The following is an 18,331-nucleotide window of genomic DNA, read 5'->3' on the forward strand; positions in this document are numbered from 1 at the left end:
TCCTTCCTCCCAGCTGCGCTCCTACAACAGATCCACTCTGGTGCCTAAAAAGTATATTATTATTATTATGTTGTCCTGGCTCAATAGCTTTCCTGTCCCATAGTGTGAGTTGAGTGTGTGTTGTCTCCCCCTCCAGCTGCGCTCCTACAACAGACACACTCTGGTGGCCGATCCCTTCGAGGACGGATGGAACGACTTCGTCCTGAAGAAGCAGAGGTTGATCGAGCTAGAGAAGAAGGTAAGACCTGCAGACTCTCCTAGCCTGGTTAAACCAGATTGAACGCTGCGTACACCATTGTTGTGCTCACTTAGTCTGGAATTCTACTAATTCAATAGAACTATATTTATCCCCTCATGGGCAAACGATACATAAATAGACGGATACATGCAATCCTCCCAAAAGTAACCGGTCCAAACAGCCTGCTCTCTGAAAGAGGGTGGATTAAGGATGGAAGCCCACGTGGCCAAACGCTGCTCTTTCGATCTGGTCAAAACATCTGTTCTTCTGGGTGAAACGATGAAATGTAGCAAAATCAGTTTTGGAAGCCATGCTAAGACTCCCCCAGACAGAGAGAATTTCAACAGACAACCAGACACAAAGTTCTCTCACTACTCACAGTAGTAAACTTTCTTTAAAACAATCACATTCATTTAGCCTAACTATGATGGATTTAGTCAATGTCCCCTCCCCCCCTCCACTCAATTAATTTGCCTGACACAATCAGTTCCTGATTCATTTATTTACATTTACATTACATTTAAGTCATTTGGCAGACGCTCTTATCCAGAGCGACTTACAAATTGGTGCATTCACCTTATGATATCCAGTGGAACAACCACTTTACAATAGTGCATCTAACTCTTTTAAGGGGGGGGGGGTTAGAAGGATTACTTTATCCTATCCTAGGTATTCCTTAAAGAGGTGGGGTTTCAGGTGTCTCCGGAAGGTGGTGATTGACTCCGCTGACCTGGCGTCGTGAGGGAGTTTGTTCCACCATTGGGGTGCCAGAGCAGCGAACAGTTTTGACTGGGCTGAGCGGGAACTGTACTTCCTCAGAGGTAGGGAGGCGAGCAGGCCAGAGGTGGATGAACGCAGTGCCCTTGTTTGGGTGTAGGGCCTGATCAGAGCCTGAAGGTACGGAGGTGCCGTTCCCCTCACAGCTCCGTAGGCAAGCACCATGGTCTTGTAGCGGATGCGAGCTTCAACTGGAAGCCAGTGGAGAGAGCGGAGGAGCGGGGTGACGTGAGAGAACTTGGGAAAGTTGAACACCAGACGGGCTGCGGCGTTCTGGATGAGTTGTAGGGGTTTAATGGCACAGGCAGGGAGCCCAGCCAACAGCGAGTTGCAGTAATCCAGACGGGAGATGACAAGTGCCTGGATTAGGACCTGCGCCGCAGCCTTGTTGCCCGACGGCCAACTTGCATTTAATCAGTCTCTAATTATGTAATGAAAATGGAAGTAACATCTTGATTAAATAGAACTGTTTGATTTTAAAAAGGACACGGTAGACTGAGGACTCTGCAGATCCTAGCAGAATTGTTTATTTTGGAAAGGAAGTAACATTTTGATTGAATATAACTTTTTAAAAGGGCACTGTAGAGTTGAGGAAAACGCTGATCGCGACAGACCGGTAAACACAATTTACTGACCTGTCAAACTTTAATGGCACTTTTGTCCTCAAGATGTGTCTTGGTTGGGCTTTATGATATTGGCAGTCATATTGTGTTGTATTGATTTGGTGTAGGCCTATCTAGTGTTTGGATGTAATGCATTTCTTTCTGTATAGTTGACCTCACTAAAATAATTTCCATTAAAATGGACAAAGTATCCTATTGTACCGTAAGTAATATGGCACTATGCTTTAATCTAAAGTGACTTGCAGTCGCCGACATACAGTATTCACTACGTGTGTCTGATGCAGGAATCGAACCCACAACCCTTGTATATTGAAAGGGTTGCTTGTGTGTGCCTGTGAACAGATGACAGAGATGAGTAACTACCTCACAGTCCCTGGCGCAATTCCTGACTCCCCCACCATGTGCAGAGCCAGACTGGCCTCAGGTGAGTCCATCCTACACCCACATCGCACTCTGACGCTCCCCTCTTACACTATCGTGCCAACCTCTACCGTTCCTGGCCTGGCGCTGATATTTCTTTTCAAATGGTCCTTTCCAGCATGGTTCCAGCAACTATGGTGGATGTGTAACCAGGCTAGCTTGGCTTGGCTTAGTAGTGTGAATCAACAGTTGTTGTAAGGTTCCTTTTGAAGCAACAGGAAAGATGATGGAAGCAAACTTGTTCCGTCGCAGACCTTTTGGGCACCTTTGCACTTTATCACTTGAAAAATACATTTGGATGTAGTTTTGAGTCAAAAGGAACCTGTTTACTTCACACGCAGTATACTTAGTTTGGCAAGATTGTACAGTTTGTCATGTTTTAAGGGCTGTCAATGACGCTATCTGCAGAATGCACTATTATATTACGCTGTTATACAGTAGGCTACTCCACCTTATTGTATTTCGACTGGAAATATGTTTGCATGTGTAAGTTGGCATGTAAAGCAGCATTGCGCTTGGTTTCATTGTAGGCAGTGGTTTCAAAGCTGAGAAGGGAGGGGCCAAAGTAATTCCAGGTATGTAGTACAGTTCTAGTGAGTGTAGAAGGCGATGGGCTGTGGCGACCAATGGCCTCGGCTACAACCTTACTGTATATGCATGTAAACGTTGCTCGCTTCCATTTGTCAATGCATTTGTCAATGCAATGCAATACATTTTTTTCTTCATGTGATTGACATGATCAGGTTACGGCATGATGCAGCGCCACAGTTGTGGTGTAATTGTCTGTTCATGATTGTACATTTAAAAAAATAAATAATTGTAATGTGATTCTCTTTTTGTGAATGTGTATTGTATGTCTATTTTTGTTCGGGGAACAGTTTAAGTATTTGTTCTGGTCGGGGTTGGCCAACCCTAGTCGTAGAGAGGCACAGTGTGTGAGCTGCTGTTCTTTGCCAGCTCAGCACTAGCACACCTGCTTCTACTAAACAAGCCATGCCATGAACGTTCAGAAATAAAGATATTATATGGAACAAACACACACTTAACGTGTAGAATAGGAATCAAGTAAGCTCTATTCATGACATTTCTATCTGCGACATTACACAACGTTTGCCTACTCAACGTGCCCTCGGGTTGGCCTCCCCTGTTTGGAGTAATGTACCGTGCGCTAACCCTTTCCTTGCCTGCCCCACGCAGACCCCAACGCCTTCTACAACATCAAGGCGTCTTCATACGGCGTCCCCACCATCCAGGTGGACCTAGCCTCCCCCCAGTCCCCGGACTCTGTCAACATGCTGAACGAGTTCTCTAAGGAGGGTGCCACAGGCCAGGGTCTGGGTCAGAGGGAGGGGGCCGACCGGGATGAGGACCAAGGCCTGATGATGAAGCTGGCCGGGAAAGGGGAGAAGGGAGAGGAAGAGGGGGGGAACAAGAACCCAGGGCTGATGAGGTGTCTGAGTGACCCGGGCCCTAGTAATGAGGACGAGGAGGATGAACCATTCCTTCCCTAAAAAAACAACTAGCTCCTCCCATTGTGAGGAATAGGGAGGGGCCTGGTTGCAGCAGCTCCTCCCCCTGAGCGGGGGAAAGGTCCACCTCCTCTCACTCCACCACCACCTCATTTGAGTTTGCTATCCCATTGGTTGAGGAACCAATAAAGCCAAAACTGTTAAGAAAGGACTTAGGACATAACTTGATTTATGAACCAAAATAGAAAAGGAGACTAAATAGCCATCTTTTTTCAATAGTTGTCATTGCTCTTTTTTCATTTTTTAAGTGATAGGAAGACAGTCGTGATCTTGGGCTTGGTGGGAATTAGCCCGAGAGACGGGGGAACATAATTATGCGTTACCAAAGGTTTGGACTAGTTTAGTCACAGACAATGTTCCACATTTTGTTTTCATAACGTTTACGATCATTCTTCTACTTTCAAGAAAAGTTAGCCTCGTTTTTTTTGTCAGACACTTCGAGTAAACCCCTTTTCACTAGGTGCAATGTATCACACAATTAACCTCTTAACTGCATGTTTTTAATTTCAGGGTTGATATGAGGCTGTTTATGTGGTTGTCTTTTGTCATCGTTTGTCATTCAGTTGGTCAGGGTTCTACTCGGTGCTGTACACTGGATGTACTTCACGCTGAATGTAATGTTTTCACTGTGCTAAACTCGATGGACCTCTTTCTTCACCACCTCGCCTATGGATACCCTAAGGCTAAGGAATGTGTCAAGCGCAGACTTGGAAATGTTGAGATGCAAACCCGGCGTCGCCGTTTCAAGCGTCGCCTCTCTATTTGAATCGAACATACAACATCGGCAGCGTCGCTGAGACGTGTATGCTGCGCAGTATAAGATAATTGACGTAAAAGAAGGATTGTGATGCAGCACCAAGAGATTTGTTGATCTTGAATGGACTTAACTCCCCTATATAAGCCGATCCCTAAAATCACACCAAATACTGTTATCCTCCTGACACACCCAGCCAAAAAAACTATTGAGTTAAAATAATTTACAAAGACACATTTGTATGTGCACTGTAGTGGACCTAAAGAAACAGTTGATAGTAAATATGAAACATGTATATTACATTAAATGGGTACAGTAGGTAAACATAGTTGTCACATCCTGATGTCTACTACAGAGGGCATTTATAAACAAGCTCTTATTTAATGTGAAAAAATGATTACACTGCTCTGAAAACCCTCCACATTATTTCTAAGATATTTACTAGAAGGAATTTGAATATCAAACTCACAAAAATTATAATTACACAAATACACACACTTACCTTCTTACCACAACATATGCTAATTGTGTTGGCAGCCATTTTGAAATCCATAAAGAGAAAGTTATCCAGGTCACACCCCCACTCATGATATCATTGAAAAAGCCAGAATGTTCTACAACGGGACTTAACACAGTGGCATGTCAAAGAGAGTGGACAAAAATGAATTGTTGGGTCTCAGGAGGATATGTTACAAGTTCCCTTTAAGAAAATGCTCTAGTATGGGCCATTTCAGAACCATTTTGTGATGTTTTCTCCATATTCTCTTGTCGGTAGTCGCATCTTACAATTCATCTTACGGGTCTGATCTATTGTTCTTTTCTCTCTTGCACCTTATTCACATCAAGAATTTTGACATTTTTAAAAGACCTAGTTGCCAGTTTTTAACGTTCCCCATTTGTTTTTTAGCACTCCCCTTTTGAAAATCTAGTGTTCCATAGGCATTTGGAGTTTTAGGCATCACTGTAAAGGATATGAGGTGTGGGTGGACTGAACGGATCTTTATCGTCTAACCACCTCAATGGCCCAGAATATATATTTACGCGTCCACCGTCACATGTATGTTGATTTTGTCAATCCACAAGACACAATCATGACACGCAGGTTAAAATATCAAAACCAACTATGTTAATTTGGGACAGGTCGAAACATTCATAGACATTTAGCTGTTGCTAGCTAGTTTGTCCTAGGAGATGGACATTGGGTTGTTATTTTACCTGACATGCATACGGTCCTATTATTAGCTGGTTCTTTGTAGAATTTTGACCTGGAGTCATACAAAATCGTGCTTCTCTACTCCGACGATTAATCCACAGGTAAAAAGAGAAACCTAGTTAGTTTTTAGTTCGTTAACTTTAGTTCATCTCTCCTCGTTTGTCTTTCTAGCTTTCGCGTGGGTTTGTATCTTCCTGATATCCAATGAGGGGGCTTGCAGTGCGACTAATGGAGCCAAGTTCTATTTTAGCGCTTGGCTACGCAGACGCTTGGTCACATGCGCGAGCACCAAATTTCCGATGAGGTTTGCATGTTATTTATAATGCTGGCCTGGAGATACAGGCATGGGCAAAAATAGCAATTCAATGCAGTATATTGGTGTAAAATGTGTATAGCGATATATTGATTATAACCATTTCATTGAACGATGCCCTTTAAAGCAAATGCCATGATGTAATCTTGTCAATGCAAACGAAGAGGTCATCGCTCCTCTGCTAACACTGAGGTCTATAACCATCACGGACAGTGCGCTAACTAGTTGTAGGCAAATTCACATCCGAACGCAAGAGCCAACACCTATTCTGCTCGCACAACAGCGTAAGGCTAATCTAGGGTTTGTATAAAACTATGAAAACCTTGTCAGGTACAATATATGGTTGTATTATGTATACAGTACATTGCTTCTCTTTTCTACACAAAGCCTTAGGATCAATAGGAACAATTGAATCATTAATTTGATTTTGATTTGAAAAGGCTGTTAGCTATATTGTCAATGTGATTACTGTTGTTCATCGATCTGAACATCTCAACGGGACATTCAACCACTTTTAGGTGCAAAGTATATTGCACCTAACATTGATTCAATAGCGTAGCAACCCCTCATCCCACCTACTGTATAACCATCTTAGATTTGTAACATGAGTGACAACTTTAGCTGGAGTCTGTAACTGTCTCAACTAGAGAAGCCTAAGATGTCCAAGACCGTGGCCTAGTTTGCTGGCTGTCACCTTCGTGTTAGAATGACCCATGTCCCTCTCTGACCTCTGTGTGCTATCACTTTACGCCCAGAGAGCGAGAGAGAGGTCTCGTTACAGCTTAGGGGAGGAGGGAGGAGAGAGCGAGGTCTCCTTACAGCTTAGGGGAGGAGGGAGGAGAGAGCGATGTCTCGTTACAGCTTAGGGGAGGAGGGAGGAGAGAGCGGGGTCTCGTTACAGCTTAGGGGAGGAGGGAGGAGAGAGCGAGGTCTCCTTACAGCTTAGGGGAGGAGGGAGGAGAGAGCGAGGTCTCCTTACAGCTTAGGGGAGGAGAGAGCGGGGTCTCCTTACAGCTTAGGGGAGGAGAGAGCGGGAGGTGAGGAAGAGGTGCTTAGTGTATTTGTTTACTCTCATCTCCTGTTTTCTTAGCACCTATTACTGTCAGCACGGTGGTTACTGAGGTTACAGTAGAGAGGGAAACATGAGGACCAGGTGACGATGTAATGGCGTGCTACTAATAAACCGTCGACCACGCGCACACACAGTACTACACCGGGCGCGTGTGTGTGCGTTGTTCTCCTTTCCAGCAGGTCACCCCTGTCATGTCCCCATTCCCCCACATGGGCATTGCAGTTGAGGGTAGTTGTAGGTTGAGTCCAGGAAGGTGAAATAGATTAAAGCACCTCAGCTCCTTCACTAAAACAAATTGAATTAGGTGTTGAAATGTCAGAGCTTGTTGTGAAGGACAGGCTGCTTCAGCTGTGAGAGTTAGACGAGGACAAGGTCTTATTGATGAGATAGGGGTTTAAAATTTAAGCTTTACGGAATGATTGACATTTGATACTTCCCTGGCTGATTTTTCTCCATTGTATTGTTATTTAAACGACACAGAAATGTAGTATAGTTTAAACATGACATTTACAAGGTTTCCGAAACAGGTTATATAAGGGAAACCAGAGAAAGTCAACTTTGGCTCGGAAACGAGCCCTGGAAACTGTTTCTGAGCCCCATTTTTTTATGAGCCTTGTACTGTAGTGCTAGCGGAAGAGCAGTTGACTTCGAAGCTTCCCCATCGCTCTTTTATTTGGCCACCACTTAAAGACCATCAATGGTTTCCTGCTGGAAAGGAGGACCTACTGTTATCATTAGTGTTTAGAAGACAAATCTTTAAATCTTTTCTACTGGACAAAAATATAAATGCAACATTTTCAAAGATTTTTCTGAATTGCAGTTCATGAGGAAATCAGTTAATTGAAATCAATTCATCAGGCCGTTTTATCTATGGATTTCATGACTGGGAATACTGATATGCATCTGTTGGTCACAGATACCTTTAAAAAAAAAATGGGCCACACAATGTACCTCAGGAATTTGTTACAGTATTTTTGAACATTCAAATTGCCATTGATAAAAAGCAATTGTGTTCGTTGTCTGTAGCTTATGCCTGCCTATATCATAACCCCACCAAAACCATGGGGCACTCTGTTCACAACGTTGACATCAGCAAACCACTCGCCCACACAACGCCATACACATGGGTTGTGAGGCTGGTTGTACGTACTGACAACAAATTCTCCAAAACGACATTGGAGGTGTGTTATTGTAGAGAAATTAACATTCAATTCTCTGGCAATAGCTCTGGTGGACATTCCTGCAGTCAGCATGACAATTGCACACTCCCTCAACTCGAGACATCTGTGGCATTGTGTTCTGCACATTTTAGTGGCCTTTTATTGTCCCCAGCACAAGGTGCACCTGATCATGCTGTTTAATCACCTTCTTGATATGCCACACCTGTTAGGTGGATGGATGATCTTGGCAAAGGAGAAATGCTCACTAACAGGGATGTAAACAAATTTGTGCACAAAATATGAGGCGAAATAACCTTTTTGTGCGTATATAACATTTCTGGGATCTTTTATTTCAGCTCATAAGACAGTGGACCAACACTTTACATGTTGCGTATATATTTTTGTTCAGTGTAGTTGCCCAGTACATGTATGCCCAGGTAGGCTATCTTATAATCAAAGTCAGGGTGTTTCTCACCAACCATACTGTGCACCAATAGTTTAAACACAGATTTATCCATCCAAACAGATGTTTTCGTATCGAAACAACCCCTGGTTGATGTGTCTGAAAATCATGCAGTGTGTTTTGTAACTCTCGGCATCGTTGTGTTATCGTTCCTTGCAGACAACTACATCTCAAGCCATATAATCTGTGTAGGGACTTTAATATTAATTGGTGTATGACAATGCTATGTCTGTCACGTTGCAGCAGCCCTTGTTCAATATTTCCTGTAGGGAAGGAAATGTCCTGCTCAAAGCAGGGAAAGGTGAACATTTATAAGTGGCTTCAATGTCTTGCTTCACTAATTTTCTTAATTGTTCAAATGCAAATGAATGTTTGTTTCTTTTCTCGGCTCCATGCTGAATTATTTTTCACATTTAATGGATTGTTGAAGCTATGTCTGTATAAATTATCTTGCCTCGTTTTGAAGTGTGCTTATGGAATCCTAACGAACAGGGGTATTTTGTTATACAGGACTAAGTTTGGCCACGCTTGTGGTTTCTGTCTGCGTTATGCGTGCTTTACATTGGTTCGTGTGTTTATTTGCGTTTGTATAATTGTTGCTACATGTGATTTTACCATTCGGTTCACATGCTTTATTTGGGTTCATTTGCTTTATATTTCTTCATTTACTTTATATTCGGTTCACATGCTTTAATTGGGTTCATACACTTTACATTGGGTCCATGTGCTTTATTTATGTTCATTTTGCTTTATATTGCTTCATGTGCTTTACATGGGTCTATATGCTTTTTAAAGTGGTTGGTTACCTTACTGGAACCGAACTAGACAGACATTCGAGACCAAATGCTTCTTTCATCCAAACTAGTGTCATTAAAAAAAGATTGTTCTCCTTACATGGGTAGGATGGAGCAGTAGATCATGGGTATAAAAACAACCTTGGTAGGACTATGATGGTTGACAATCTGTCAGAGGGTCATGTTTATTATGGCCTGACCCGTTACTGGCCGTAGTGTAAAAGAGCTTTGTTTTCTTTTCTCCTGCTGAGACTCGACAGGTGGTTGGACTTGAGTAATTATCCCACAGTCATCATTTTGTGTATGTCCAAAGGGATTTGCTTGTCTGAAAAAACTACTTCTCAGAGTTATCTCACTCCTGAAGTGCACATGTGGATATAACTTCTTACTCAAACATACTGCAGCCTGGTACATAAGTGATAAACAAAGCAGAACAATATATGTGGACTTCCTTTCCCTACCTCTGAGACTGTAACAATTTGCCACACCATATTGATAAAAGCACTTTAAGCGATACCTTTAAGCGATACCTTTAACTCAAAACTCCCGTTAAAGCAAGAGCAATAAGTACGTGTATTTTGGTCACACAGGCTTTGCATGGCTAGTGTAACGGGATGTATGTGTGGCATAATAGTTTTACGGTAAGGTCAGGTGCGAATTTGGATCTGTCTATGCCACATGCAAGACCGAGAAGCAGGGATGCAGTCTAACTTTGACTTCAAATCAGACTAGGATGAATGCTGTTCTTCATGAATTCCCGTTGCTCTTATTCAGATGCGTCCACAGCATGGTGATTGTATCGCCCACCAGCCACTCATTTGTTTTGTTTTTTAGGGATATCTTTTTTTCTGTTTTAATGTCAGCTAATTGATCTCCAGTGATTTGCGAATGTGTACTTTGCAATAATACAAATATTTTATTTTCTATACAAGTGAATTCAAATATATAAGTTCATATGTTATATAAATATATAATGTTACTGTACAAACATCAAACTGTATGATAAATGACACTAGTGACAACTGTGCACTGTATTGTTGGTTAGCCTAGCTTAAGCATTCCATCCTTATATTACGAAAACAAACTAATGCAGTAATGTTGAAATGAAACGATATACCAAATTAAAGTTGTAATTTATTTAAAAAAACAAAAACAAATCTCTGATACAATGTTTCTTTCTGCAATACAATTACTATTGATTCTCCAGTAAAAGTAGACATAATTTGCTTCAAAGGTCAGCTATAAAGAAAAGGGCTGGGATTCAATGCAAGAGGTGTTATAGCGTGTAGCACTATACAGCCAACAATGTCCTTTTCAAGTCATTTCCATAACATTTGCGGAGATCACATTTAGGGTAAACGCTGCTCATGTCCTCTCAAGCGTAAATTGCGGACTAAAGTCGTTGTAGTGTGCAGCGCCTTGCATTGAATCCCGGCCAAAGTATGCTACAACTACAGTACCAGGCAAAAGTTTGGGATACACCTACTCATTCAAGGGTTTTTCTTTATTTTTACTATTTTCTACATTGTAGAATAATAGTGAAGACATCAACACTATAAAACACATGGAATCATGTAGTAACCCAAAAAGTGTTAAACAAATGAACATCTATTTGAGGTTGTTCAAAGTAGCCACCATTTGCCTTGATGACAGCTTTGCACACTCTTGGCATTCTCAAATATAAAATATATTTTGCTTTGTTTAACACTTTTTTGGTTACTACATGATTCCATGTGTGTTATTTCATAGTTTTGATCTCTTCACTATTATTCTACAAAGTAGAGAATAGTAAAAAATAAAGGAAAAATCCTTGAATGAGTAGATGTGTCCAAACTTTTGCCTGGTACTGTATATACTTCTGTATACTTTCCCAGTACATTATTAACATGTCATTCTTAATCTTTGCAGAAGGGGGAGTGATGTACCATCATATTACAGCAAACCTGTACAATAACTAGACAAAGTAAACACAGCACTTTGAAGCATTTTCTCTCTAGGGTGTTGACGATTTTGTGAATCATTTCTTACTTTTGGAACACAATACAGCACTGTGGATGCTTGGCCTACTCTAATTGGATGAGCTCCATTTGTTTTTGACCCTCCTAGAATGAATTGGCTGCCCTGACAAGATTTTCATTCGCCATGGCTGTTCGTGGGGACTGCTAAATATGCGAGACTAGCAAAACATTTTTACTCTGTCGATTTATCCTGTCTATTTGGTCCTATTTTCTGCTTGCCAAACGGCTTGCGTGAGGACCCACAATACTGTCCCAAAATATGGTGGGACAAGATAAATGTGCTCTTACCGTGAATACACCCTGTTTATTTTCCCCTTGATCACCTTTTAATGTTGGAGTAGGTGGAATGATACATTTGACTGTTTGCCATATATTTGATTATTTTTACATTCAGCAGAAGATAGTTTTAAGGGCAGGGTTTATCTGTCCTTCCTGAGAGACATAGGCAGGAACAGCCAGAAGATGGTGCTGTGCAACCAAAAAGGGACTTGTGTTTTGCTGATGGGTGAGCCCTCTTTAGTATCACAGAGCAGGCTTTACCATTTTAGATTGTATCCCATTGATAGTTATTTTTATAACTTCCTAGGAAACATGGACATTTAATCACTGCAGTTGATAGGGAATACGGTTTAGTGTTCAAATTCCATCGGCTAAATGGTTTATTGCATTCTATTTTAATTTCCATAGTTCATATACCCACTGTAAAGCTGTTTTAGCCATTAAAAAGCCATTGCTTTAATGTTCCTATCAAGAGAGTGTTTTGAAATTGAATCTAGTGAACCAAACAGGCTCTAGAGGTCCACAATGAGAGGATTATTTCCTCAGTTATCTTATTCCAACGCACGAGGACTTCACATTCGAGAAGGCTGAGAGAAACCTGTGGGGGACTGTTTGCCCATGGTCAATAACCATCCCTCTGCCAAAATACTTTCCTTGCGTCTGTCCTTGGTCGGTTGTGTATCCGAAATGAAGAACAAAATGGACGCCCTACAACAAAGCAGCATCATGGAGTTAGCCAGCTAATTTACCTGAATATTCTGAAATAGCTTTTTAGTTTTCAGAACCATAAGCTTGAAATTGATTAATCAACCAAAAACAAATACTTATGTTTAACTTTTTTAAATTAACCAGAAAATCAACTGATATTTCTGGTTGTTTTATCAAAGTTAGCTGACTAACTAATTGATCCTGCTTTATAGTATACCCCTCTGGTTCTAACAATGACCTTAATTAAATTGGACTGGGGTGGACACCAATGTCAATGATGGATTATTGATTTGCTGTGGATGACATTTACAAGCATGCAATTATCACACATAAGCCACACAGCTAAACAATGGGATTCAGAATCCCCCAACTGCCCCTGCTAAATAGATTTATTGCCAGAAGGTTCACCATCCCTTTCGAAAGCTCAACATTCTTAAATGAAATAGAAATGGATTCCATTGAAAAATAAGAGCTGGATAACCTGCTAATGGGAAAGTGGACTGAGACTCATGTCAGTCGGTCGTTGTTCTGAGGTAGTTTTTCATATCCGTCTCGAAGGACCATGACAAAGAGAAGGGGGCAACAGACACATGCTTTACCAGTTCTGGTACTTAAGAAGTTGGTGATGATTAACAGAAACCACGCGAGTCACAGCAGTAACACTCCTTCAATCATCACCAACGCACAGAAGACTGACAGCACCAGTTGAGGGCAGCCACAACAGCCCCAGCACCCCACCCCCAAGGCAACCTTTGGATGGAAATATATGGGGGGGTGAATTCTCACTGGGTTAAATAAGATCTAAATATACAGGCTCAGACCAGTGAGCCATTGGATGTTCTTTGTATCTAATTGGCTGTTTGTGATAAAAAAAATTGTCAATATCACAGTAATTACCCGTGGTTAAAACAAATCAGGGATCGATCATGATTCAATTCCATCCCCTGAAGTCAGAAGTCAAAGCTGCTGATCTGGCTCTCGAGGATCAAGGCACGACAACTGCCAGGATGAAAAACAAACAATTGACAGTGAGCATTTTAGTGACTAGTTACAAGTTATAGCAACATAGGAGTCTATTGAAATCTCCAGGGAAAAATACAACACCATTCCTTTTGATCTTACCAAATACTACATGATGAGCAAAGAAAATCATTAGAGACATTATTTTGTTTTCCTTCCATTAATGAGTTCTCGAAGCCGTCGGATCTTCTGTTGAAAGACTCTGAGAGACATTAGCTACTCCACATCAAAATAGCTGAAGGTAACTCTTCCTGAAGCGTCAAATACAGCAAATATAACATGGACACCGACCCCTGGGTCACAACTAGCCTCTCCTCTGTAAAGGGTTAAAAGAGCAGAATATTGACCAGCAGGAAATACAATGAGCCCCTAGTGTGTAAACCACTACCCCTGGAGCAGATGAAAATAAGGGGCAGCCATTAATAACTGTCTGGTCCTCTTCAGCCTATCAGCCAGACATGCCTGCCGCTACACAGCTCAGGACAGACGGCAGCACAACATGCTGGGAGGAACTATCTGGGGCTGATGGAGAACGTTCAACCCTATGGCGTTGCCTGCACTTGCTTCACAAATGAGGGACAATACATTTATAAAAGCATTGTGTTTCTGGGATGCTATGTCAAGGAGTGTATTTCTTACGGAATTACACAATAGAGTTTGTGGCTATAATCCTGTAATGTTTTTGAGTGAAGAGAGGGGTGAAATATGATGTGATAGCCCAGTCACGCATTCTTTTTGAGTTTTGGAAACATTGGAAAAGTTCAATAAAGTTCCTATTTTTGGAACGAACTGTGGATGCTTGACTTTAATTTCATGTGCCCTATATTTGTTTTTGACACTCAGAATTAAACCCAGATTGAGGTGGCTGCCCTGCCAAAATTTTACTGGCAACCTGGCATAGCACAGCCAATTCACACCGGGAGTGTGAAATGGGTCATTCCACCAATTCTCTGACTTTTTGAGAAGTGTTAACTTGGTAAAAAAAAAAAGAATAATATTTCATTTCACATTTTAACATTCTGTGATAAAGAGCTCATGTTCAACTTCATAACAAAAATGTTTTCCCATCTCAAGAAGTTGAATAAAAAAGGACTATAGTAAGTGCCAAATAAAGTAACAGGGTTGACCATAACAGGGTTGACGATTTCATCTTAAATCAACCATAAATTCCCTTGTGACTGGAGCAATGGAAGCTTGTTGTGTGCAACAGCAACATTGAAGGTTTTAAATGACATCCACTGTGCTCTTGATAAGAAGTTACATTGTGTGTCTATCTTTATTGATTTGTCGAAGGCTTTTGACAGCGTGGACCATGCTGTGTTAGTGCAAAGGTTAAAATGTTGTGGAATTACTGGTCATGCTCTAGATTGGTTTATAAATTACCTATCAAATCGTACACAATGTGTAATGGCGGATGGTTGTAAATCTGGTTCTATTTTGGGCCCACTGTTGTTCATTTTGTATATCAACAACATTGGGGATCTTATTGAAACAGCGGATGTTCATTTTTATGCAGATGATACAGTTCTTTATTCAAGTGGTAGTAGTTTATCTTTAGCTTTTGAAAATGCCCAAAGAGCATTTAATATCATACAACAGAATCTGTATGATTTAAAGCTGATTCTAAATTCGGGTAAAACAAAATGCATGGTATTTTCAAATGCCAGGCATGTTACAAATCATGTCATTGCTACATTGGCTGGACATACTATAGAGCAAGTTAAAGTGTACAAATATTTGGGTGTGTGGGTTGATGATAAGCTGAGCTTCACTGTGCATGTAGAGAACTTGATAAGGAAGCTCAAGCTGAAAATAGGATTTTATTACCGGGCATAAGGCTTGTTTTTCTTTTGAGGCCAGGAAGGAGCTGGTACGATGTACATTACTGTTGGTTTTAGATTTGAGTGAATTTATATATATATGCAGGCCTCAGCCACTACCCTGAGAGCACTTGATTCAGTGTATCATGCAGCCCTCAGGTTCATTACAAATCAGAAACGTCTAACACATCATTGTGATCTCTACAGCGCTGTTGACTGGTCGTCAATGACCTTGCGTAGGCTTAAACACTAGTATACACTGATTTATAAGGCCATATTGGGTAAAATGCCATTTTATCTCTGTTCTTTTTTAGTCAGGTCAGTAAATAAATATAAATGACGGTCCCATTCTGATTTGCTTCTAACAGTACCAAAAATTAGAACAGGTCATGTGATGATCTAGTTTCGTTGGTGGAGTTTAAACACTTGATCGATGTAAATATCATAAGAGAGTGTAATTGTCTTTAGGCCAGCTGTTTTTAGTCAAGATGTTTGTGTTTTTAATGTAAAATCTTTTTGTTGTACTGTATGTGTGTTTATAGTTTTGTTTAATGTTGTGTTAGTGTATGTAAGTTGTTTTGTCTGAAACGTTGTCCCCCCTGCTGCTATTGGACCAGGTCTCTCTTGGAAAAGATGTTATCTCAATGAGAAAAAAAACCTGTAAAAAAAAAAAGAAGTAAAACAGGGAGGGGCAATTGAATGCAAGCCAACAAGTTCAAATTGTTAAAACATATGTAGCCTGTCTATCTATGGGTAACATGGTTGATGTGTTCTGCTCGTCCCGCTCAGTTTTCCACCAGAAAATGGGCAAAAGGAGTAGAACCAGCTCACTTGCTTTTACACTATGATTTGACTACTAATGTTCAATGTTTCTTTTGAAAACAATATTTTAAAAGGAGTAGTTTCACCATATTAAAACGAGAGTTCAGTTCACGTAACAGGGTTGACTTTAAAATGAGGGACAGATGTAAATGAATCACTAATCACAAATGAATAATAATCTCCAGAAATGACCTTTGTGAAAGCAATGAAATAACTAGGGCTTTACAATTATGGTGAAAACTTGGAGGCATGTTGGGGATAAGTGAGGTAAAATCTCCCTAGATGTATTGAATTCTCCTTGTGGTCTATATTAAAGGGCACTTCAATTAATATAACAGGCTTTTAAAATGAAATATTGGTACAAATGTTCTACTTAATATCAAAGGGACGCAAAATACACTCATTTAGTGGAATGACCCAAATATGCATAAGGGGCCTAGACCAAAAGCATCAATCTATTTATTCATATTATGCCGCAGTTAATTCGCCGTGACTCATTTGCTTGTCAAACGGCTTGCCGTGAGGACCCACAATGCTCTCTAATATGGTGGGACAAGATAAATGTGCACTATTTGCATGAATACTTCTGTTTATTTCCTCTTGATCACCTTTTAATGTTGGAAGCAGGTGTCCTTCATGTGGAATAAAAACGTCAACTATTAAAGTCATTTTTATTTCCCACCATTTCCAAACATAGCTGAAGAAATGGAGGAAAAATCATTTTGAGGGTATTATTTGCCATTCCTAGAGTACCCCTTTGGGTGCTACTTTGGAACCAGTTAAGTTTTATTGTACTTTTGGACATCAAACTAATAAACCTTTTGTAGAGCAGTCGGGGGCAGAGCAAGCACATTCTTTGAATAATACACATTGATGTGCAGTGAGGTTGCAAGGTCAGTGAGTCTAGAGGAAGCCAGGCCAATAAAGTGATGTCCAATGAGATCGTGTTCATCCAGACCCGCTCGATGAGAAAAAGCAGCCAGAAGATGGTGCTGTGCCCTATCCTAGTATCACCGAGCAGCCTTTTAAAATGAGATTTCATTGTGTTCCACTGGTTTGTTTGATTGAGAACTGACTGGCTAGCACATAAGGACATATAACCACTGCAGTTAAGAAGTAATACGGTTCATTCCGTTCCCTTAATGGTCTGTTGGCAATAGCATTAGTGGTTTGCAATTGCATTTGTGCATTTCTAATTTCCGCGGTCCATATACCCGCTGTAATGTATGGCTGGCTAATGGTTGTTTAGGTAATACAAATAGTAAGCCATTCTCCTCAAAATAATGTTTTGAAATGAATTGGAGCAAGCTAAACATGCACTGGACTTCAGGTGAGTTCCCAGCGTCTCAGTTATCTAATAATCCAGCATGTAGCAACCTGGATGAATAGGCCCGCAGACTAACATCTATTTGCTATTCGTCGTCCACTTAGGAAAATCGTAACAGATTATTTTATATCAATGTGTTGGGATTTGCGCATGGCCATGAATTATCGGCATATACTGTACTGTAGGCCTACAAACCCCTAATTTAAGACCCGTCCTTGGAAGATCTGGACACATAGAGGTTAGATGTCTGCGCAGCCACAGTAAAGTAATGAATCGCACAATGTTGGCGATATTAAGGGCTTTCAGACTCTCTCACAACATCTGCATTAGGAGGTCAGTTTGTCCTACACCAACCATCTCCTTTAGCTCGCCCTCTATAGTTGTCCTGACACGCAGCCCTTGCTGGCTTCTCTCACACGTAAAGACTGTGCAGTCAGCACTACTATCTCTATCTGTCTGTCCCCTGTGCAACAAGTCAAAATGGCCTCTCTACTCCCCACAAGATTGATTGGCGTAGTTGAGCAACAAACATCAGACGTGCTCTATATCCATTAGTTCCAGTGTCAGGGTTCATTTTGCCCGGGTGCTTAAAAAAAGTAATAGCAGCGACTGTGATATTATTAATCCAGACAACGCTGGCACAGTCCAATACGTCTCCACAACAACACTGTTTGATGTATTAGAATGAACACGACACAGAGATGGACTTTTTCATTTGTGCCTCACTTGAACAATGAATGAAACCTTGCATCATTGGTAAGACAGGGTGGATGTTTGAATACGAGAACAAGGCATACGTCTTCCCGTCAAACGGAAGAGTTTATGGATCACAGCACAGCCCGACTCGGTGATCAAACTGAGCCCAAACGAATGGGAGGATAGGCGTATTGATGGGTCATTACTTAAGCCTCAATGGTATGGCGACGTGCGCATGCCAAATCATAGATCTGAATGTTGATGAACAGGAAAAAGGAAGGCTAA

The 18,331-nt window shown here is 41.0% G+C and overlaps 1 protein-coding gene across 3 annotated transcripts in view; it reads left to right on the top strand.

The window, feature by feature from the left end:
• Nucleotides 1-10,513, top strand: part of LOC139573858 (sodium/hydrogen exchanger 1-like) — a 47,801-nt gene extending 37,288 nt beyond the window's left edge. The window contains exons 10-13 of one of the 3 annotated variants that reach the window (XM_071397785.1): nucleotides 137-238; nucleotides 1,981-2,062; nucleotides 2,589-2,633; nucleotides 3,256-10,513. In XM_071397785.1, the coding sequence (XP_071253886.1) occupies nucleotides 137-238; nucleotides 1,981-2,062; nucleotides 2,589-2,633; nucleotides 3,256-3,569 (543 nt within the window). In that variant the 3' untranslated portion in view covers nucleotides 3,570-10,513. Of the gene's footprint in view, nucleotides 1-136; nucleotides 239-1,980; nucleotides 2,063-2,176; nucleotides 2,569-2,588; nucleotides 2,634-3,255 lie in introns of those variants that run through there. The other 2 variants (XM_071397786.1, XM_071397787.1) reach the window with 2 other exon arrangements.
• Nucleotides 10,514-18,331: the final 7,818 nt, after the last annotated feature.

Source organism: Salvelinus alpinus, chromosome 4, assembly GCF_045679555.1.
Source record: "Salvelinus alpinus chromosome 4, SLU_Salpinus.1, whole genome shotgun sequence".
Taxonomy (NCBI): Eukaryota; Metazoa; Chordata; class Actinopteri; order Salmoniformes; family Salmonidae; genus Salvelinus; species Salvelinus alpinus.